The following is a 24189-nucleotide window of genomic DNA, read 5'->3' on the forward strand; positions in this document are numbered from 1 at the left end:
TTCGGTTTGGCCGGAAGATTAGCAAGCGATGTAATGCAATCAAACAGAGTGACGAAAAATATAACATACTTTTTAAATCAGCCGTACATCTGATTTTACAATATAAGATTACAGACAAAATGTAGGATTTAGGGTTAGTTCACCCAAAAATGAAACTTCCATCATTAATTACTTACCCTAATGTTGTTGGACACCCGTCAGACCTCCGTTCATCTTCACACACAGATGAAGATATTAGTGTTGAAATCCGATGGCTCAGGAAGGCCTTCATTGACACCAATGTCATTTCCTCTCTCAAGACCCATAAAGGCACTAAAGACGTCGTTACAAAGCCCATCTCACTACAGCGCCTCTACAATCATTTTATGAAGACACGAGAAGTTTTGTGCACAAAAAAACGAAATAACGACATATAATGATGGGCCGATTTCAAAACAAAGATTCGAACGGTTATGAATCAATTTATCGATTCATAATTCGGATCGCGTGTCAAACTGCTGAAATCACGTGACTTTGGCGATCCGAATCATGAATCAATACGCTGATTCTTAACGGTTCGAACCTTTGTTTTGAAATCGACCCATCACTAAGTCGTTATTTCGTTTTTTTTGTATGGGTGTCCAACAACATGTGGGTGAGGAATTAATGACAGAATTTTCATTTTTGGGTGAACTAACCCTTTAAGGAATTAAAATATATTTGAAATAAAGTGGCTATGACAAAATCTGATGGTGGAAGTCTCAGAGCTAGAAGAACTCAGACGTAATCCTGTCTGCAAACAGCGCTGCTGGGATGCCCAGTCGACAGAGGAGACAGATCCGTTTGCTCTGTGGATGAGCAGGGGGAACACGAAGAGATAGTTCTTTCACACCGGGCTGAGCAGACACAATCAGACCTTTGTTCTGAGAGGAGAGAGAGGGCAGCTCTGTTTCGGCCTACAGACAGAGAATACATGAGCCCTCTTCACTGTGATCAGAGCGGAGGATGCTCCAGATGAACAGAGTGAAACAACGTTCAGACTGAGTGCTTTTGGAGGACAGAGAGAGGAAATGTACTAATCCCAGATAGCAGTTTACACGGGAAAAGGTATCTTGGCATTTCAGCTGCGGTTAATGGCTCCAGGGGGCTTTAAAGGCTCAAGTTATTAGCCTGGAAAAGGCTGACAAAGGAACTTAAGTCATTCCTTAAAGATGGACTTAATGTTCACTGTTTATAATGAATAGTTATAAAATCATCTGAAACCATTAGAGCAACAGGGTCTTTGGATCTAGAGTGTGAACTCATCATATGAGGTGTATTCCGTGGCTGGAAATATAATATAATACACAAATTCACCTGACTGATGTTGGCGGTTTCAAAAGATGAGAAAGATAAGTTGAACATCTAAATGTTGTATATAACTTTGTATTGAAGCACAGTGAATATCTCAAAGCATTCACAACAATCTGGCCAGATCAAACAAATAATAATTTATTGCTTGTGGAAAATTGGGAGAAAATCAAAACCTCTGTGGTATGCGAAACGCATTGGTCGATGAAGACGGACAAGGACTTGGCTTGTCAGAACAATATCCAACGGCACATTTAAAAAAAAAAAAAAAAAAATCCGCAGGGAACTGACCAAACAAGCAATTGTTTTCGGGACAGCTACATTTTCTAACCACACTTTTCCAATTAACAACGGAGTAGAATAAGAGCATGAATGTATTTGTACAAAATGCTTTGATGAAACTGTTGATCCTTAAAAAAAAAATAAAAAAATCATGCATTTGTCTTGTTACAAACTTAAGTCACTTAAACTCGTGACAAAAACCACAGGGGAGGAAAGAAAGAAAAATGCATACATTCTTCGGAATTGCCTTGGTTGGTCTCAGAACCTACTTTCTCTTGACTGCCACAATAAAGTAATAAACCAGGCCTTGATTGATTTGTAGTTGCAATTACTGTGGCGTTGTCTTGTTAATAGCTTTATTTTCTTGCCTTTCCAACCACATCTACTGCCGCTCTCACAAAAAATGACCCTAAAAGGTCAAAGACTGTAGCCCCCAAGGGTGAATCATAGGTCCAAGGTTACATGGAAATGGGAGACTGATTGCTTCTCAACGACATCTCGAAATCTACTCCTGAAAACAATATTCTATGATGGATCTGCAGTCTATGAACCAAAGGGCTAAAGAATGGCTGCAAATCATCGACAGGCTACAGGGGGCCAAAGCTACTTTGTGAAAAGCCTGAACTCTTAGAAAAAGGCATTAAAAATTGAAGACATTAATCATTACCTACCTTTGACTCAGTGGGAGAGTTGAGGACACTGACAGGAAGTGGTAAACAGAAGCAGGATTCTCCTTAGTTTTGGAAAAAAGGAAAGAACTATCAAAGGCTATGAATTAAAGAATAACGCAATTAAAAGGAGGAATTAAAATATTTGAACAGACTTCACAACCAACCAACGACATCAACGGTTAACTACTACCACCATATTGCACACATTAACTAACTTCATTAATGGTGCACAATTTATTAAATAAATGTAATATTACTGGCCAATTTATCAACTGATAAAAAAAGACTTGTTAGTTTCTATAATGCATGACAAAACTAAAATAAAAACTAAAAAAAAGAATACAGAAATGAATCAGTACTTACCCACAAGTACTCCACATACTTTGAAATGCATACACTGCCATCTTGTGGACATCTTTAGATGTTTTGACTTTGAATTGAGCAGAGATTCAGATAAAACATTGCTTCTTTTCAATGATTTTATTTATTTTAGTCAAATATATATGAATGCTTCCTTCATGAGGAGGGCTTCTGGGAGAATTGTTTACAGAAAAATCCATTCATCTAAATAAAACTGCAAACAAATCAACCTTTGTAACACGCATAATGATACAGGGACAGACCATTTTTAGTTTGTGCCGTGGGATGACATTGTGACAGTGTAACACAACCATCATAATTTATTGTGATAAAACATGGTTTTCTTCACCCCCCGATGCATCTCAGAGGATTTACATGATTTGAAGTCTTTAAAAGTTCCTGAAGATATTAGGAAATTTCCAGAAAGTCTGGTCTGAAAGTGTCCATCCAGACTTTTTGTCTCGTGATTTAAAGTTATGTAGGGTTTTTGCATAAAGGCACAAAGCAGTAAGGCCCCCCCAAGGGCATCATATTCTCTCTTTTTTTTTTTTTTGGCAAGACATTGGTCCCAATTGGCAGTCCTCTTTTTCCATGCCACTTACGTAAAAGGAAAATAAAAAAGACAAAACATCAATAAAACCATTATGTGATTATGCTTAAAGTGTACAGGTCTAATTCATAATTAAGTAATAAAATAAACATACTGAAACCTACAATCAGATGTGATCTACAGTTTAGAGAATACAGAGGGACATTCTGAAGTTTCAGCAGTGTATGACATCCTAATGGAGAGCTTGTTTGGGGGAAGTTAAGTCAAGCCTACTACAGAGGGTACAGCTCAGATTTCATCTTTCCCTGTCTGATGCTACGGTGCATGCTGGAGATGGGCAGGACTGCCAGGAGCCTAAGGATGGTTGAAATGTTGGGAAATAACTGGATGTCAGAAGCTTTGAGAGTTCCAAGGACAGTGTCGGGTAGGTGTTGATGAGTGGCGGAAATTTCTTGCCACCTGTCCCTCCATCTTTGAAGCTCAGTCTGGAAGGAGTCTGGGTCAGGTAAGTCCTCTTGAAACACCTTGACAAACTCAGTGTCCTTGCAGCATCCCTCCACATTTGACATGACATAAGGCACAACCTGCAAGCAGCGAAGAGCAGACAGAACATCCTGGGAGAGCCCTTCCACCTCAGCAATACAGTGCTCAATGGCCCCTTTACTGAGGTCCTCTCTGTAGTGCGCATTTAAGGGTGGTTGTACTGATGGTACCTGCAGCTTAGTAGCTAGTGCAACTGCCTCTTGAACCCAGGTTTGATGGTGTGTGCCAATACTGTTCCTCATTTCACTGAGAGAGGGCAGGAGATCCGACAGGCGGTTTACAGCTTGATACACGTCATAGGAATTTCCCTGAAGACTCAAACTTAGGTTTTTGGTGAGGCTCATGATGTTTTTCATAATCACAACTGTCAAAATGAAATCAAAGTTTTGGACAGCAGTAAGGAAGTTCTGGGCCTGTGCTGCATTTGCCTCATTATCTTGGTTTCCTTTCATCTCATTCAAGCAAAGGACGACGGCCTCTAGAATGTCTGCAGTCATTTCCAGAACCTCATGGCTCATTGCCAACTGATTGCTGCTGATCTTGGCTTTCAGCTCACTGGCTTTACTTTCGTCCTTCTGGAACAAATGTACAACAGCATCCTCTAGTCTTACCCTCCGTTGAACATCCTCAGAGAACCACATAAACAGCTGCTCTAAGCACTCAAAACTGTGAGTTATCTCTCTCAGGGAGGACAAACTGGCTAGCAAAGACTTCAGAGTTACAGGGTTCGGGAAACTGAAAGCATGAGGGAGTCTCTGTGAAAGCAAAGCTGAAGCCTGTGTCATCTGACAGAGTGAGGCACCTGGTCTTGCAAAGTTTTGACTTCTACAGAGTGCCAAGTTCAAACCCCACTTCTCAGAGAGAACAATGGTGAGTGTATCCACAAATGAAGCAATGTTTGGGGAAAGGGGGATAAATGCTAATATATTTTCTCTCTGAAAGTCTTGTTTGTCAAGGTAGTGTATTCCTACAGGGATGTACTGTTGGCCTTCAATCGCAAACTCCTCCTCAGTGATTATAGAAAAGAATTTTATGTTACATAGTTCTTTGAGCAGTTCTTCTCGAGCATCAGCATTGTAGGGGGTAAAGACTATTTTTTCAGGTCCAGTGACATCCAGGGTAATTACTTGGTCTGCGCCATCATGAGCCTTTACTTCAGACTGGGCTGTGCCTTCTGATTCTGCTGCCATGGGATGATCAGTAATATCCTCAGGTGAAACAGGTGTGCAACGGTCAGAAACACCTGGAGTTATTGCAGAGTGCTGATCAAGGCAAACATGTACTGCTGTAGTTTCTTGGTCTGGGCCATCTGGAGCCACTGAATTGAACTGATTTGTGCCACCTTCTGAGGCAACTTTAGGCTGGTCAAGGCCAAACTGATCTACAGTGTTGGACTGATCAATTTCACTTTGATTCCCGGGTACTATCTGGTCAGTTCCAACTTGACCAAGTTCCATAGAGTGATCTGGTACACTTTGATTCAATCCAATTGCAAGAACAGTTCCACCTTGAGCTTCTGCTACAGAGTGATTATTTCCACAGGGTACATCTGCCACAAGCTGATCGGTTTCACTTTGATCCCCTGATGCTACCTGCCAAGTTCTAACATTATCTGCTAACCCAGATCTGCTTTGATCTTCTACTATAGGCGGATGAGTTGCATCTTCCACAAATGCATCCGTTACCGTTTGATCAGCTGATGACCGTCCAGTTCTACTTTGATCTGCTGTTACAGACTGATCATTTCCAGACTCAACTACCATGAGCTGATCAGATCCACATTCATCCCCCAAGACTAGCTGGCTAGCTCCATCTTCTTTTGGTAATACAGACTGACCAGTTCCACCTTGATCCGTCATTACAGATTGATCCTTTCCAGAGTCAACTACCATAAACTGCATTGATCTACATTGATCCCCCAAAATTAATTGACTAGTTCCAACTTCATTCGGAAATACAATTTCTGTCTGACCGGCTTCACTTTTACCATCAATTATAGACTGATCGGACTCAACTGCTATGAACTGATCAGGTACACTTTGATCTTCTGTTACTGACTGACAGGTTACATCTTGATCTTCGGTTACAGACTGATCATTTCCAGAGTCATCATCTACCATCAACTGATCAGATCTACTTTGATCTCCGGATACTAATTGACTAGTTTCACCTTCATTTGGAAACCCGTTTTCTGTCTGAGCAAGGTCATCTTGACCCTCTACTATAGAATGATCATTTGCAACTTGACCAACAACCATGAACTGTTCAGTTACACTTAGATCTACTATTTCTGACTGACCAGTAACACTTTGATCTCCTGTTAAGGACAGATCATTTCCAGAGTCAACGTCCATGAGCTGATCGGAACCACTTTGATCTCCGGATACTAACTGACTGGTTTCACCTTCATTTGGAAACCCATTTTCTCTCTGAGCAGTGTCATCTTGACCCTCTACTATGGAATTATCATTTTCAACTTGACCAAATACCATGAACTGTTGAGTTACACTTAGATCTACAATTTCTGACTGACTAGTTAAACTCTGATCTGCTGATAAGGACTGATCATTTCCAGAGTCAACGTCCATGAGCTGATCGGATCCACTTTGATCTCCAGATACTAACTGACTGGTTTCATCTTCACTTGGAAACTTGGTTTCTGTCTGAGCAGTGTCATCTTGACCCTCTGCTATGGAATGATCATTTTCAACTTGACCGACTACCAAGAATGATTCAGTTACACTTTGATGTACCATTTCTGACTGACCAGTTAAACTCTGATCTCCTGTTAAGGACTGATCATTTCCAGAGTCAAGTATCATGAGCTGATCGGATCCACTTTGATCTCCGGATACTAACTGACTGGTTTCACCTTCATTTGGAAACTTGGTTTCTGTCTGAGCAGTGTCATCTTGACCCTCTACTATGGAATGATCATTTTCAACTTGACTGACTACCAAGAATGGTTCACTTACACTCAGATCTACTACTTCTGACTGACCAGTTACACTCTGATCTGCTGTTAAGGACTGATCATTTCCAGAGTCAACTACAATGAGCTGATCGGATCCACTTTGATCTCCAGATACTAACGGACTGGTTTCACCTTCACTTGGAAACTTGGTTTCCGTCTTAGCAGTGTCATCTTGACCCTCTGCTATAGAATGATCATTTTCAACTTGACTGACTACCAATAATGGTTCAGTTACACTCAGATCTACTATTTCTGACTGACCAGTTAAACTGTGATCTGCTGTTAAGGGCTGATCATTTCCAGAGTCAACTACCATGAGCTGATCGGATCCACTTTGACCTCCGGATACTAACGGACTGGTTTCACCTTCATTTGGAAACTTGGTTTCTGTCTGAGCAGTGTCATCTTGACCCTCTACTATGGAATGATCATTTTCAACTTGACTAACTACGAAGAATGGTTCAGTTACACTTAGATCTACTACTTCTGACTGACCAGTTAAACTCTGATCTGCTGTTAAGGACTGATCATTTCCAGAGTCAACTACCTTTATCTGATTGGATTCACTTTGATCTCCGGATACTAACTGACTGGTTTCACCTTCATTTGGAATCTTGGTTTCTCTCTGAGCAGTTTCATCTTGACTCTCTACTATAGAATTAACATTTTCATCTTGACCAACTACAATGAACTGTTGAGTTACACTTGGATCTACTATTTCTAAATGACCAGTTACACTTTGATCTGCTGTTAAGGACTGATCATTTCCAGAGTTAACTACCATGAGCTTATTAGATATACTTTGATCCCCTGATATTAACTCACCTTCTTTTGCTAACCCAGCTCCTGTCTGACCAGCCACATTTTGACTTTCGACAAATGATTGATCCACTTTAAATTGGCCATCTGCCATGAACTGATTATTTACAGTCTGATCTTGGGTTACTGACTGATCAGTTTCACCCTGACCTGATGCTGCAGAATGATCATCTCGAGAGTTATCAACAGCCTCATATTCATGAGATTCAATCTGATCCCCTGATACCAACTGACAAGTTTCACTCTCATCTTCTATCCCTGTAACTATCTGACAAGCTTCATTCTGATCTTTTACAATAGACTGATCGGTTTCAACTGGACTAACTTCCAACTGCTCAACTGCACGCTGTTCCCCTGTTGTTGGCTGGCCATTTTCAACTTCAACTACACATGGATCCTTTCCACTCTCATCAATTTCCATGACTTGATCGGTTTCGTTTTGATCTACTGACACAAACGGATCATTTAAACTGTAATCAACTGCAATGAGTTGAACCGATTCAGTCTGATCCACCGACATTAACTGATCATCTGCTAACCCGGTAACTGTGTGACAACCTTCATCTTGAGCATTTATAGATGAATCACTTTGTTTCTCTGTTGCTGGCTGATCTGTTTCAATTGGTTCTGCTGCTACAAACTGATCAACATCCATGGGTTGCTCAGTTTCACTTTGATCAACTGATACTAACTGAACTATTCTAACTGGCGGTTCTTCATTAGACTGCTCAGTTACACCTTGGTTAGATACAATTGAATCCCCTGTTACTATCAGATCAATACCACTTGGATCAATTACTTCAGACCTATCATTTACATCTTGAACAAGTGCGATCAGTTGATCATGTACTACAGCTGTGGTTTGCACAGTGGCATCTTGGACAGACTCTGTTGGTTGGTCAGGTGTGCTGGTCGGCATTGAGCTGCAAGCAGGGATGACTTGAGCTGCATTTGTGGCTTTGTCTGAGCTGTGGAGCATTAAAGATGATGGCTGGTCAGGTGTACTTGTGACATGTATTTCTTCAGCCGTTTCTATTTCACTCGATTCCACTGGAATTTCCTCTGGAGCAACAGTTTTAACATCTAAACAAAAGATGAGACATTGTGTAAGAAAAAAAAGTTCCCAGGCTATTACTAATACTTCTCATTTAATATTACTGACCGATTCCAGCATCCTTTGCTGCTTGTAAATAACCAGAACCATTTGTATCCACAGCCATCTCCTGTGGAGCCATGGCAATTACCTCTGAGAAAGGATAGGAAAGTGTGTCAGAATAAAAACAAAACAGCTTATTTCAATACTTTGAGGACGTATTTGAGCTACTCAAAAACCAATTGGTCAACTAACATATCAATAATCAATCTTTCTACTTGCATATATTTTTAGAGTAATTACTTTAGCGTTTTACTTACCACCTTCCATTCTCAGGTGATTAACTCTTGCTTTTACCTACATGTAGAAATATGTTCAGAAAATAAAACAGAAGAGGTTTTTAAGGAACATTAACTTATTTATCAGTTGATATTAATATTGTTAAGAACATACAGCAAAATACATTGATAATACAATGAATTATAACCATATAAAGACTAAGAAATTTACCATACCATAGCAAGAAATTGATGACTTTCCAGATCACCCTCCATGCATTTCTCAATCACTTCCTCCAGGCTCTGCAGTGTCTGGCGATGCATAAGAAGCATGACTGCATCAGTCTTACTGCCTCTGCTGAAGATACCATCTCGAAGTAAGGTCTTCAAGGCATTTAGCGTTGTCTTCATTAGATCGCACTCCATGCTAATGCTAGGCAACACAGCCACAAGCTTGAGAAGAGTTGCAATGTTTGGAAGGTTTTTGGCTTCATTATGGAGCAGTGTCTCAGAGATGGAGGTGGGAGGACAAATATCTTGATATTTCTCCCTCCATACTGTGGCCCAGGTGTTGATGTCTTCTTCAGCCATTTCTGGCTCAGGGAGATCACTCAGGTATATTGTGTGCAGTTTATCAGTGGATTCTGGGAGAATGGGCAGAGGGTTGCATGTTGGCAGAAGGGACAACACTTTTAGGCCTTTTAGGTGATTCTCTGAGAAGTTAAACTTCATTTCTTCAATCAAACCATTTAGTACTGGTAAGCTAACTGCTTCCATGTAGAACGCTTCTGGTGAATCATAGCTACTAACAGATTCCGCATACGACAGCAATCCCGTAACCTTAGTAGAAAGCTCAACGGCCTCCTCAAACCAGATAGAATGCACTGCACTCACGTTGTCCAACATTTTGCTAAGAGAATCTATTATTGGCATAATCTTCTCAAGCTCACAAATAATGTCAGCAGGGTTTCCGCAGCGAAACACAGTGCTGCAGTTCCTCAAGGGAGCACAGGCGTTCTTCAAGATCACTAAGGGGATGACAAAATCGACATGTCTAATAGCTGTGCACAGGGTCTGAGAATGCAGTGACATGCTACTACTCCATAACCCATTGGAGTTGGTAATCACAGAATCTAAGCAGTTTAGGGCTCCTTCCAGCATGTCCACCAGAATATCGAAAAAGTCTTCTCTCTTTTTCCATCTCGACAAGCAGGTCTCTGGGATCTCTGCAAGTGCTTCCCGTGGCGTACTCAGCAGCCCATCCATGGTCTTGGCAAGCTCACTCTCTAATTTAGGTGACTGGTCAAAAAACTGGAGCAGATCCTCTGCGGTCTCTAAAACCTTTGTAATGTAGGTATTCTGTAGGCTTAAAGCCAGCCAGTAGGCAAGTCCACAAGACTCACTGGGAGTGTTCACAGCTAGCGGATAGCTCTCTAAAAAGCTCAAAGCCATCTTCCTGAGACTTTGGCTCCCCGTACCAATGCACATAATGGACTGGCCACGACAGCAGCCCATCTGAAGTCCCCACTCATCCTCAAGAGTGGCTGAAAGAGCTTTAGCTTGCAAATCCACATCAGAGCTTTCATCAAAGGGCAGAAAACCGATGAGCTCCACTTTAGGTATGCAGTCGTTCACATATCTAACAAAGAGTGGTATGAACTTCACCTCGCCCACTGAGATTGCTCTATCAGTGATGATGGAAAAGAAAGGAGAGTCCTGAACTTCAGCGATGATCGTTTCTCGTATTGCCTTCACAATACTTTGTAGCATTTCCCCCTCTGAAAATGATGTCCCTTCCTTCTGTACCCAATGACATGAGGCAAGTTTCTGTACAACAGCATCTTGCTCTGGTTTGTTAAGGTCAATCAGTGAGCAGTTTCTCCTTGCAATTATGGCTGCCTGTTTGAAGACTTCTTCACAAGTCCTTATATTCTGTTCTGGTTCATCAGAACGGCCACTCTCATCCACAGCCTGCCCTGCATCTTGAACCTCTACATGCTGGTCCTCACCAATCACTACAGTTATGATTTCAGAGTGCTGCTGAATCTCTATGCTCTCTGATCCCTCTTTGTGGATATCTGCTTCTATAAGGGAGGGTAAACATTATTTTAGATTATGTATAAGTTTAAATTAAACTAATGACTCGAACACATCAAGGACTCAAATGAAAGGCCAGTCACACAAATTACAAACAACTACCTGTTACTTCAGAATTCACCACTACTGTTCTGGAGTCTTTGTCCTGTAAAAAAAAAGTACTTGTGAATAAAGCAGAAAAAAAGAAATCAACTGATATGAAGAAACGTTTTATGGTTCAAAACAATTTTTAACTACATTACTAATCTATAGTTTTAATTATAGGCCATTACTCTTCTCTAACCCCCCTTGAAATATAAAGATATATACTACATAATCATTATTAAGGCCACTTTACAAACCTGCAGAGTGTCCCTGTTCTCTACTTCAACCATGTGGATGTCATCTGCAATGTTGGCAAAGTGGGCATTAATGTCGACATAAACTGACAATTCACCTCATGCATTTTTCTTAACGCATATTATTGATCTTATTGTAAATAACTCATCTACCAGTAAAACAAACGTATACATCATACATGAACACACATATACTTTTTCTTACCCAAAAGATAAGAGTGAAAAAAACATTTAGATATTGATTCTTTAAAAAAAAAGACAGCATTAAGAATAATCATAGATTAAATACCTCCTGTTTTTGTTTCACCAGGCCTTCCTAAGGTTTTGGATTCTTTGTCCTGTGGAGCACAACAGACATTAGAAACACATCTGGAAAGCATATTAAACATTTAAAACAAACTAATTCTTTGAAAAAACTGATCCTTACCAGGCAAATGCCCTCCAGCGTCTTAGGTGTGAGCTTTAAGCACTGAGTAACCATTCTGTCTAGGTCTCTGTTGAAGTCAATGCCGACCTGAAGCATGGCTAAACAGGGCAATCTGTCCATGGCTGAGGAGTTGCTCAAGTAGTCTTGATACATTTTATGCCGCTTCACCTCACCACAATATTCCAAAGCTGTGCTCGGCAACACGCACATAATCTTTAGCAACGTATTGATGTTCGCAAAGTACTGCATGAGGGGTAGACGCAGAGTCTGAAAAATGGTCTCTGGTATGGTTACACTAACCACTTTCGTTTTCCACTTCACTTTCCAGCAGCTCAGCTCTGTGAAGAAATTGTCAGGATCTGGAAGGTCACCCATGTACAACGGAGGTTTTGACTTCAGCGTTTCAAAAACATAGCTCATTGTCACAGAGCATGGGACCAAGGACAATAAGTTGAGAGCCTCCTTGTGGTCATCAGAAAAATAATCTTTCACCATGTTTATCAGGTGGTCAACTAAAGGGACACTCATTGCATCTTTGTAGTATGAACCTGGTTTCAAGAGGTTGTCCCTTGGAACAACCACACCATCAGGCACTTTAACCTGCACACCCAGACTCTGAGCAAAACCGCAAGCTTCATCAAACCAGTTCTGATGGAAAACCTTGATGTTGGTCTTCACTCGGTTAAGCGTGGCCACAATGCCACTGATCTGGCTGAGCTGCGAGGCAGCGCTAAAATGGTCTTTCTGTAGCGCTGCACTCAGTTCTCTGGTGAAGGATGAAGCATTCTTTAGCGCAACAATTGCCACAATGAAGTCAAAGTCCCGAATTAACTGGAGTAGTCTTTTGGCTCGGTTGGATACTGCCAAACTCCATCTTTGAGGTTGGCAGTTATCAATATTTTCTAGCCAATCTGCCAGAGGCTCCAAAATCTGAGCGAAGACTTCGTAGGAGTCATGCTTTTCAAGCCAAGAAGAGCAAAACTTTCCTTGAAGCTCATGGATTTTCTCATAGCTCTCCCTTAGGCCTATGGCTAAGACTTGGTCCAACTGTTTCTCAAGGGCAGGCATGCTGTGGAAAAAAGACACTATCTCCTCTAATGTGTCTATGGCTCTGATGACTGTAGCTACTGGAACTGACCTTGACCACCAGGTATTGAAAGAGTAACACGAGCAGTGTGTGCATATAGCAAGAGGATACTTCTCCTGTATTTTACATGCAAAAGCCTTGAGCTTGTAGGACACTTCACCAGAGCCAAGGTAAGCTTGACCTCTGCAGTAGCTTAAATCCAGACACCACTCATTTGTGATGACATCATAAAGTCGCTCGCACATGGCCTCAGTGTCAAGAGTAACCTCGACAAATCCCATAAGCTCGAGGCGCATGACATCAAAACTGTCAACAAATCTGAGGAAAACGGGCAAGTAGTCAGTCTCTCCAAATTGGACAAGTCTGTCGATGAACAGGGAGAAGAATGAATTTCTGACCTCTGAAAGAATCCTATCTCTAACAACATCCTCACACACTTTAAGGACCTCATTCATCTCAGATTTGGTAACATATTCTACTTCTTGATCTTGGTCACCCTGAGCGTGCCTGCTTTGCCTGCTGTAAGCTGCAGTGAGAGCAGCCTGTAATGCAGATTTCAAAGCCTCTTTATCAGTTTCTGCACACTCGGGCGGTTTCTGTCTCTCAACGTCCATATTTAAAGTCATCTCTCTCTGTTCTTCTGCATCTTCTTTAGAGGCGTCATTTGCACTGGTTTCTGGAACTGCTGTATAGGGGTTGAAAAAAAAGAAAAAGAAAAATCAACAACTGCTATATAAAATTCAATAATCTTGTTTGAGCGATGAAAACTAGAAGACTGTTAAAGTGCCCCATTATGGTTTTTCAAATATTCCCTCTTGTTGAAAGTGCACGATAAATAAACAAGTTATTGTCCCCTAAAAGAAAGAATTTGTGTTTTGCTCAAGTTTCTTGCTAACTTACTGAAACTCTTCTGTTCATCAGCTGTGGCCACTATTACCTAAATCTGTGTGTATTAATGCAGATCGTCTGTCGTTCGCACTACTGTGAGTAAAGATAAAGGATGGAGCCAGATTTATGTTCCATCAGTCATTGACGTTAGTGCTGGGCTCACGTATGCGCCGTTATTGATACAGTTCCCGCATGTGCACCGCAATAAATCAGAAACACACACATGGGTTTGTTGATGGACACACACTTGTTAATGCTGATGGTGAGGAATTACAGCTCAACATCTCATAATGAACCTCAAAATGAGTAGCGTATCTCTGAGAAACGTCCTGCTTGAGTCGTCCTTGCGATGGAGGTTCGGGTTGAATAACTAGTTCTTCAATGTTTCCTCATCGGACTCGCGCTCAGGATTGATACGGTCAAAGCGACGCCATTGTTACGGTCTTTACAGTGTGTGTGATCGTGGAGCTTCTCCGGAGCTGAAGTTCAGTTATGGTAATGAGCTGTACACGGTAGACCAATCACAACAGACTGGGCCGTCTGGCCAATCAGAGCAGAGTAACTCATGGAAACGAGGGATTTAGAGAGAACGATTCATCCGTCAAGTTGTTTGAGAATCATTGAAAAATGTGGTGATGTCCAATGTGTATAATGAGAAAATTTGCTTTTTTGACCACTGATGCATGTACCCTGTTGTAAGAGACGCCGAAACAAAATCAGGAGCCTGTAAAATAGCATAATAGGGGCACTTTAACATTTGTAAGATGAATATGTCAGAAGTGAGAAGCTTTACCTGATGGTTGCACTTCCATTAGGTCATCCTAAAACAAACACACAAAAACGTGAACAGCAGGTTAAAATCATATTTGAGTTGGTTTTTGAGATAAGTAATGGTCTGTACACAAATAATAATATAACTAATATAATAATAAATTAAATATGTATACCTCTTGTAATAGATGCAGGATTTCTGGATATTTCTTTACATAGGCCTCCACCATTTCCTCAATGCTGAAGTGGACATCTTGATTGACATAAACAAAGGCCATATTGCTCAGTCTTTTTTCCACTGGTACTTCTTTCATGTAGGTGTGATACCGGTCCAGAACCATGTCATACTGCCCATACACATCTGAATCTGCGTGGACACAAGGGATGGTCCCCAGCACTCTCAACAGGCTCTGTACATTTGGGTAAAAGCCTATATCTGGGATCTTGAGGGTAGCAAACACACTAGTGGGAAGAATCCTTCGCTTGCTAGCATGCCTCCATTTCACTTCCCAACAGCCCAGCTCATCATAAAAGGAATCAGGACGAGCCAAGTTATTCAGATTAGCATCAGCAACTTTGTCTTTGCGGATGCTAAAATTGTGGTCAGCCATGTATGAGGGAACCAATGACAACCATCTGAGGATTCTTGCCATTTCAGTGCCAAGGACTCTTTTGACTTCATCAACAAGGTACTGCAAAACCTTCTTGCTCAGTGCTTCCCTGTAGTAATCCTCCAATGATGCTTGCGGTTTCTCCGTGCCGTCACCGTTAGTCACCATCTCCACTGGCAAATTAACAGACACCCCCAACTTCTTGGCTCTGCCCAATGCATCGGAGAACCACTTCCTGTGAAAAATGGCAATCTCCTGCATATGTTTGGTGAGAAGCTTTAAGGCGTTTGAGATGGTGTACTGTAAAGTGCTGCTGATGCTGATTATTCCCCTGAGGCTGGGGTTCAGGATGCTTACACAACACAGCGTGTTCTTTAAGACCACAAGAGTAATGATGAAATTGAAGTTCTTCAGCTTCTCTTTCAGCTTTAGGAGCACTTCGACAGTGTCTGCATCCAGATCGGAAAGGGCACTGGTGCACATCTCTCCAATGCTGCTCAAAAGCGGCTCCAAGATATCAAGCATGGTCTGGAAAGCATCAGTGCCATATTCCCATTGGTTCTGGCAAGAATCCTTGATTCGGTCCACCTCGCCTTTGATGTGGCTGTATAAAGCAGTGATCTTCATATCAATTTTCTTCGCCAGAGTTTCGGATTGCCTAATAACAGCAGCGACCTGCTCTACAGTATCAACAACATCTTGAATTGGAAGGATAGGCATGGAGCGAATCAACCACATGTTGAAGGCGTAGGGCTCACTGGGCGACAAAACCACCTGCGGAAAATCCCGCAGCATCCTGCAGGAGAGATCCTTCAGCTTTTGAGACATGCTACCTGATGACAGGTAGGTGAAGCCACGGCAGTGCTCCATTCGTAAGCCCCACTTGTTGCGGATCTCGGATATAAGCATTAGGAAAAGGCTCTCAGAGTCAACATCACAGGGAAGAAATCCCATGAGGTGTTTCTGTGGGAATCCTTCACCTGTGACAGAGCGGATAAACACAGGAATCTGGTCCTTGCCCTCGATGTTGATTTTGTCTTGGAGAAGTATGGAAAAGAAGCGTGCAAGGCGGAGGCTATTGCGGATTTCCTCACGCATTACATCCTCACCTAAGGTGAGCACTTCTTTTTGGTCGATCTTCTCTGCACATATGGTATTGACAGAAAGCGGCCCAGCTGGGTCACTCCCCAATGGTTTAGCAGTGTTAAGAGATGCATTGTTGGCGATGCTGAAACCAGTGAAGGCTAACGTCTCTTTGAAGTAGTCTTTCAAAGTTTCCTTCGCTTTGGAAATAGCAGGATCCTCCTCTGATTCATCATGTGCAGGAGGATTTTGAGCTTCAGCGTTCTCTGCGGAGTCACTCTCAATTTTAACTTCGACCTCTGTCACAGAGGGGTTGGAGTTATCGGTGGTACCTTCAAAAAAGAAAAAACACAAACACTTAATACAAAATAATTACAAAAAGAGAGAATTCAAAGATGCTGACATGAAAATGCATCATCTACCTTTAGTTTTCTTTGTAACAATTGGCTCATCTCCAGTCTGAAAAAATGCAAACAAAAAAAGTATCATCATATGCTAAAATGTTTGTAGTCAACACACTGTAGACATGACAAAAATAAAAAAAATTAACTAAGAGCATTACAAGCATGACATTTAATTTACATGAAATGGTGGAATCACATGTACATTTAAATGGTAATTAGTCTACACAGAACTCTTTCCCTGGAGTGTTTGTGTACCTTGTCACTGCATATTTAACTTTATGAACATCAACTTAAAAAAAGTGGGTTTGCTCTGTTATTTTATGTTGCTTCATAAAAGCCTATATTATATAAGACCATGCTGATAAATAAGTCTTACGCAGACGTCATTAGGCATGCAGAAACCTACTGTGCAATTGGTTAACTGTACCACACTTTACAAAGAAACTCCTTTAAAACCCATCCAATACAGAACAATTCACGTCTTCATTAGGCATACCAGATTTTGGTAAACCCATCTTTAAGGGTGTTGCTAGAGACCATGCATTACTGATTTAATTATTCGGTTTTATGTGTAAATCAGAGACTCACTTTCTCCCTCGTCCTTTTTCTTTTGCTAGTTTGTGCATTGTCCTGGTTGGCTGCAAAATCAAATATAGTTGGAATGGCATCATCCTTCAAAACAGACTTGAGCTCGCTCTGAAAAAGAAAAGAAAAAAGGGGGGAAAAGGAGTTTTAGACATTTGACCATACAGGGGTAAACTGTGACATTGGGTCGGGGCAGGGACAAGGAGAATTATTTAAGAATTTGTGAATGATTTATTATATTTCAAATATAAATAAATAAAATATAACGTGAATTAAGGATGTGCGCAGCGACTTATTTTATAGCTGTTTAAATGGTCCCCATTACATAAGTCTGCACATTAAGGTATGGTTGTTCATTACCACAGCGTGTCTGGTTTTGAATGCGATTCTTGTGTATGAAAAGTATCTGTACTGTACACATGATAGGAGGCAAAATCGCAAGAAAAGCTTAACAACTATACATTATTTAATCATATTCTCATATCGTTGGGATGTTGATATAGTAACTGTTCAAGTGTAAAATAAGTATCATTCATAATGTTTCTCTTTTAATCCGATATGTCATACCTTATTGTCCCTCATAACTGGCTGTATAACAAGCATAAGAAAGCTTATGACATGACAGAAGAAAACAGAAAAGTTGTGTGTAAACTTTCAAAATCCTCCCTTACTACATGACAATATATTTTACAAATGCTGTATTTAAATTACTAAGTTGTTGACTAAGTAATTACTAAGTAATGAATTACTTTTATGATGGATGGATGCACTTTTTTGGACTTCAAAATCAGGAACGCCACTTATGGATGGCCATAGGGTCTGTTAAAAGACCATTCACATATGTGAACACTGCCATCCGAACCCTGGTGCGCACGAACTCTGGTGCGGTTCGATTGATATATGAACGCAACACGGACCAAAGACATTAAACGAACCAAAACCCGGACGTAATATCACAAGATGACCAAATAATGTTAACGTTAGAGGGCAAATGTAGAGCAACGAGGAAGTGCCTCATCAATATTGACGAGCAGGTTTCGAAAATGCTAGAAAAAAAACGTACCTGGTTCTTCTCATCAAAGGGCCTGTGCTGCCCATTTGTCAGTACAGACGACAGAACTGCCATCTCTTTTGCATAAGAGACGGCCGTCTCTTTTCTGCATACAACGGAGGAAATCCTGGAGCTGTTTTGAATGTTTTGAACATTTTAAGAGCTCTTCATGAGTTCTCATCGGGTAAAAATAATGGCATGTGTACACGCATAAAATAATTGTGTTTAATCCAGCACACAGCGTTGTTTTGAATGTTCGGTAAGCGAGCTCCTACTTCATATAAGTCAACCAATCAGGTTGTGACTGTCTCTCTATGCCTTTGGTTTGGTAACTTTAGGTCCGCTGTTAAAAATGCCAGTGTAAACACTAAGCGGACCAGGACTATATGTTTTGTTTTTGTTTTTTGGTCCAGTCCAAACAAACCAAACTAATGGGTCCTGCACACTGTGCGATTTTTCAAAATCCTTTGCGAATTTTCTTTTGTCAGATTGTACGAACATGATCCCCGATGTAAGCCATGTCACACTGTAAGATCTCAGTTGGCATTAATGTTAGACTGCACGATAGGCAAGGTGCGCTAAAAACGGACACGCGCTAGAAAACTCGTCCGGAGATTTATATCATCAATGAATGACGCGTTCAGTGACAGTGAGCTGCATTACACGTGGGACTGAAATGCTGGCTACAAAGAAATCTCTAGCTCTCGTTTTGGTCATAGTTTGTCTTGAAAAACGGAGATATTTGACTGTCGTCGTAGGAGAAGTCACACTGCAGGATTGTGTGCCAAATCTTCTGACACTGCCAGAATTTCGTCTGAGGTAAAATTTGATCGCAGCGCTCATTAATCGGCTGCCGGTGAACATGTCAAACTAACGATGTTAGCGTGAGATGTTAGCCTAGGATCAGAGGAATCTTTTAGGATTTGCTAAATTTGTCTCAGACGGCCAAATCGTGGCCAGAATCGCACAATGTGCACGCGGCTTAATTGAACTTAACCTAAATGCCGGACTCTGACCTGAAGTGCACAGGCAGACAACATGTGATCGTGATTCAGTTCTTTCACGGATTATTGGGTTTGGATGGTCAAGAATATGTAAAAATGCACATCCTGGCGAGCGTTCAGGGAAACACAGTTGGGGATGTCTTTAGTTGATGGAACTGAATCCGTGCAGGTCTTAAGCCGGACCTAATATTCTACATTTACATATTTGGCAGATGCTTTTATCTAAAGTGATATTTTGAGGTACACATTTAACATTTTTGTCAGTTTTTGCTTTCCCTGGGAATCGAACCCATGACCTTGGCGTTGCTAGCACCATGCTCTACTGTTTGAGCTACAGGAAAGCCTAATATTCTGTGTAAGTAATTTTAATCAAACAACAATGAAAAATAGAAAACCACCCCATGCTTGGTTAAATAACTTAAATATGTATTAAGAATCAGTGTACAGTTCATTTATTAAGCGAAGACTAAGCAGTTTTTTAATATATATTTGATTATTAATTTGACTTGCTACTGTTAAAGACTAGGGATGCACGATATTATCGGCACGACATCGGAATCGGCCGATAAACGCTTAAAATATAAAAATCGGCATCGGCCGATATGAAAACATTATGCCGATATGATAACGTGTTGATATGCGCCTGCAATAACTCACGTGTGCAAGGAGTGCTACAGCGATGAGACCATGTCAGCACTGCGGTCTTTCTTCAAGTGAAAACAAGAAAATACATTGCATGTACAGTGATTTATATTGACTGTTTTTAAATGCTGCCTTGAATTTCTGAATGCACGTACAGAAGGACGTGACCGTCAGCAGCAGATTTGCCACGTTTTCACAACAAAACGAGCCCAAAACAAGCCCAATCGCGTCTCCCCAGTCCCACTCTCTAGCGCGTGCGGCAGCCTCCACAGCAGCAGAAGCTCCTCCAGGTCCTAGTGCCCTCCAGCTAGACCGCTATATATTTACACATGTAGTGGGTGCGCTGTTGTTACAGTAATACAATGAAAAGTAGAATACACAAATAAATTGAAGTTACTTCTTGTTCTGAATAAACAAATCAGTAATGATGTCATAAATCACAAGCATGACACTTGTAAATTAAATACTTTTATATACAGTGTATTAATCTGTAATAAAATTTTACGAAATGGATGATGAAAAATAATCCAAGGAGCTCTACAATAATTGTAGAATTAAAAGACAGCATCAATGGATGTCATGCCACCCCCACTTCATGTGCACAAACGTTAAATCCAAAAATACAATATTTAGGTTACAGCTGCATCTGGGGTGAAAAATTACTGACTTTATTATTGTTATTTTCAGAGCTTTTAATATACTCTTATCATAAAATTCGTATTGTTTGTATTTTGCATGTTTAGCTTATTTTTAAAAACAAAAATAAAATTAAATATCTATATTGTGATTACATAAGTACATTAAAAAAAAAATGTAATTACTGGTGTCCTGAAATAAGATTTTGGTCATCCCAACCTGTTCACTAAACTTAAAATATTTGTATTTACTTTCGTCTATCTAAATCGTTTTTGTTGTTTTTAATGTGGGCAAAATAAAATGTTTTTTTTTTATTTAAAATTAATTGTAAAATCGAGAGACGCATCAAATGTCGTAAAAATTGACAATAGGGATACTCTTTTTTTTAGAAAATCGCCCAGCCCTAACGCTCATCATTGTCACTTCTCACCCAGCCGTCCAATCACAGTGGAGGATGGGCGGGACAAATACAACACAGACCAACCACCACATTCTGCCTGTACAACATAAACAAAAGCCGACAAGACGAGAGCCAGAGAAAATACTTTACATTGTATCTGAATTTTTACATAGAATCAATACAGAAACAAACTATCTGAAACTTGATGATTATCCAACATGATGTTTTCATATTCCGTATCATAAGCAAAGAGTCTGAAAAACACGATGCCCTGCCAAAACGCTCTCAAGCGTCCACAGCAAAGCGTTTTCAGCTGGCTAAAAATGCTTTAGTGAACTTACTTTTGAGAGACAATGACTTTATACACACTGCACTTTCAGACTTAAAACTTAAAACTTGAAGCTTTGTTAAACACAACATGAAATGTAATTTTCAAAAATCCATAGTAGGGACACTTTAAATCACTTCCGACGACCTTTATTAATCCTCTGGAGCCGTGTGGAGCACTTATGATGGACGGATAGAAGGATGTACTTGTTTGGGCTTTAAAATCTCGACCCGCATTCACTGCCATTATAAAGCTTGGAAGAGCCAAGAAATGTTTAAATATATCTCTTAATTAACCCGTCTCAGGCACAATAATTCCGATCTTTCATGTATTCATACTCTTGTGTAATCGACGCCCCATCCTAAATAAACCCGTCTCTTCAGGGATACCCTGAAATTTTGAATATTCCGATCTAATATGATTTTTGACCTGTAAGGTTGCCAGAATAATAATCATCCACGGTGTGTTAATAGGCCAGAGGAGAACTGGCACCCCGACTGAGTCTGGTTTCTCCCAAGGTTTATTTTTCTCCATCACGCCCTGATGGAGTTTTGGTTCCTTGCCACTGTCGGCTTTGGCTTGGCTTGCTCAGTTGGGGACACTAAAATTATGATTAAAGTTATTCAATTAATTATACAAATACAATTTATGAATTAGGTTTTATTTAACTATAATACTGATATGCCAACATTGTCTCTCTATGATAAATTAAAATAAGCTGATAACATCACTGTTTTCTCCAGTACGACTGTACAGCCAAATGTAATTTTGTTGCAATATTGTTTGACACTGTGAAGCTGCTTGGACACAATCGTGATTGTAAAAGCGCTATATAAATAAAGTTGATTGATTGATTGATTAATGTGTTCGTCTGAGAGAAGAAAGTCATATACAACTAGGATGGCTTGAAGGTGAGTAATTTTAATTTTTGAGTGAACTATCCATTTAACTTATTAGAAACAATGGATTTTAATAAGACCAATCTAATTGTACATCCATTTAAAAATGCTAAGTAGTCATCTAGTATAGCCCCTAAAACTTACACTAAAGCATGCAGCATCCTTATTAATCCTTTAATAACCTTAAGTGGAATAAACGTGGTTTCAAACATTAGCAATTCACCAACATTAATGCTAGATTAAATCAACTTTCCGCAGTCAGAAAACTAATTTTAATAGCCATGTAGGAAATTTAATTTGACATTTATAAAGACACACTGACACATGTCAGCCCACTCATCAACACTACAGCTCAATCATAGGAAACTTATTAATTTCACTGGTTTTGTTCACTGACATCAAGCAGATAATGCCAGATACAACAAAGTTAATAATACAAAGGTCCACACTGTTCTTAAAACAGAAGATGCTCACTTACTTGCTGACATATCACTGACGTCTCAAAATGTTTTGAGCACAATTTGTAGTTCCTGTGCAAATCTTCAGGCGTTTTGGTCTCCAGATCTGGTCTGTGGCAGTTACCCACCCATAGTTTACATCTAAAGATATGAGGTAAGGTTACTGCAGTAGTGCAAAAAATGATGTTTTAATCAAAGACCACAGGACTAAAACAAAGCATTTGTTTCATAAAATAAAAAAATCACAAAACACCAAATATCACAAAAAAAGAAACCAAATAAAGCCATAAACAGAATAACGTGTTCTGGGGGAATTAAATTCCTGCCATTTTGGGAAGGGCCTGGTGATGGCGAACGTGTACAGGACTCGTTTGCTTACAGTAACCCCATAAAAGTTGCAGATATCACTTTTAAAAAACACGAAAGATGATTTCCTAGCAGCCAGCTACAAAATAAACCTTTGCATAGACACACTAAAAAAAGAGTAATGGTAGCAACATGATGACAATTAAGGTGCAATGCATTCAATGAATCATTGCAAAAGGAGGGCAGAAGCTAACCAGCTAACAATAAAGCTAATTTGCTTATTGTGCACTTAAATAAATCTAAATAGCGAGGGGGAAATAGCACTGATTATAGTGCGACTGCATTCACGCCTAAAAGCATGCACTCACCGATCAGGATCCAGCGGGAAACTAAACAGGGAGACGTTGGACTGGTCCGCACTCTGCTTGCAGTTTGCTGCGGCACAGCATTCGGGCATTTTGGACTTAATCATAATGAATATTGCATTGCATGAATCCTCCAGCACAAAAGGACACGCTTTGACAGCAAAAAAAGAGCGCACGCGCGCTCGTCTACATAGATTTTACGCTATCGAGCGCGTTTTCCAATCGTGGCGTGCATGCAACTGGAACTTGCTCATGGCCGAAATGTTGCTACTTTCACATCGGAATCAACAACCAGGAAGAACACCTATGCAAAAGCGGAAATGGACTAAAGGACAGATCCCCTCCAAAATAACTCTATCACCGTCATTCGTTCCCCTTTTCGCGTGCATTTGCAGAACAAGTCCAAAAATAATTTTTATAAAAATGCTGCACAACTGATTTTTTATTTAATGATTTTGCAAGGGGTAACCCAAATACAAAAGGTTTTCCTTCTCCACGAGGCGCCAAAGGGTTTTTTTGGTAACCCACGTGAACATTCGAGGTCACACCCATTTAATAACACTTAATATAAAAGTCATAACTATTTAATAAGTGTAAGTATACGTAAAACAAATAGTTTGACCCATTTAATCCCACCTCTAACATTAGATTTTGAAGGATCTGATATAAGTTGTTAACAATACAAGCTCAAGATGTCACAACCATGCATTCATATTTATTCTAATTTTAATAACACTTAATATAAAAGTCATAACTATGTTATGGGTGTAAGTATGCATGCAACAATTAATTTAACCCATTTAAGTCCACCTATAACATTAGATTTTGAAGGATCTAACAGAAGTTAACAATAAATTACATGATGTGACAACCACCGTATTTGGTAGGCTACATGCATTCATATTTATTC

General features: G+C 40.2%; 2 protein-coding genes across 3 annotated transcripts in view; both read right to left on the bottom strand.

Annotated features, from left to right (window-relative positions):
- The window catches only part of wnt11 (wingless-type MMTV integration site family, member 11), a 28485-nt gene extending 26098 nt beyond the window's left edge, over nucleotides 1–2387 (bottom strand). Inside the window, exon 1 of one of the 2 annotated variants that reach the window (XM_067432913.1) lies at nucleotides 2283–2387. The gene's annotated coding sequence lies outside the window, so the exon portion shown is untranslated. The remainder of the gene's footprint in view (nucleotides 1–2282) is intronic. The other variant, XM_067432914.1, reaches the window with a different exon arrangement.
- A 360-nt stretch (nucleotides 2388–2747) lies between these two features.
- si:dkey-250d21.1 (uncharacterized) lies at nucleotides 2748–23595 on the bottom strand. Its single transcript, XM_067433830.1, has 14 exons — nucleotides 23283–23595; nucleotides 22629–22749; nucleotides 17194–17301; nucleotides 16624–16660; nucleotides 14684–16533; nucleotides 14530–14557; nucleotides 11762–13533; nucleotides 11624–11672; nucleotides 11338–11381; nucleotides 11099–11141; nucleotides 9137–10983; nucleotides 8942–8978; nucleotides 8691–8774; nucleotides 2748–8611 (listed from the first exon to the last, which is right to left on the bottom strand). Exons 1-14 carry the CDS (start codon nucleotides 23384–23386, stop codon nucleotides 3465–3467), a joined length of 11271 nt encoding a protein of 3756 aa, XP_067289931.1. The 5' UTR covers nucleotides 23387–23595; the 3' UTR covers nucleotides 2748–3464.
- Nucleotides 23596–24189: the final 594 nt, after the last annotated feature.

The sequence above is a fragment of the Pseudorasbora parva genome, chromosome 23, assembly GCF_024679245.1.
Source record: "Pseudorasbora parva isolate DD20220531a chromosome 23, ASM2467924v1, whole genome shotgun sequence".
Lineage (NCBI taxonomy): Eukaryota > Metazoa > Chordata > Actinopteri > Cypriniformes > Gobionidae > Pseudorasbora > Pseudorasbora parva.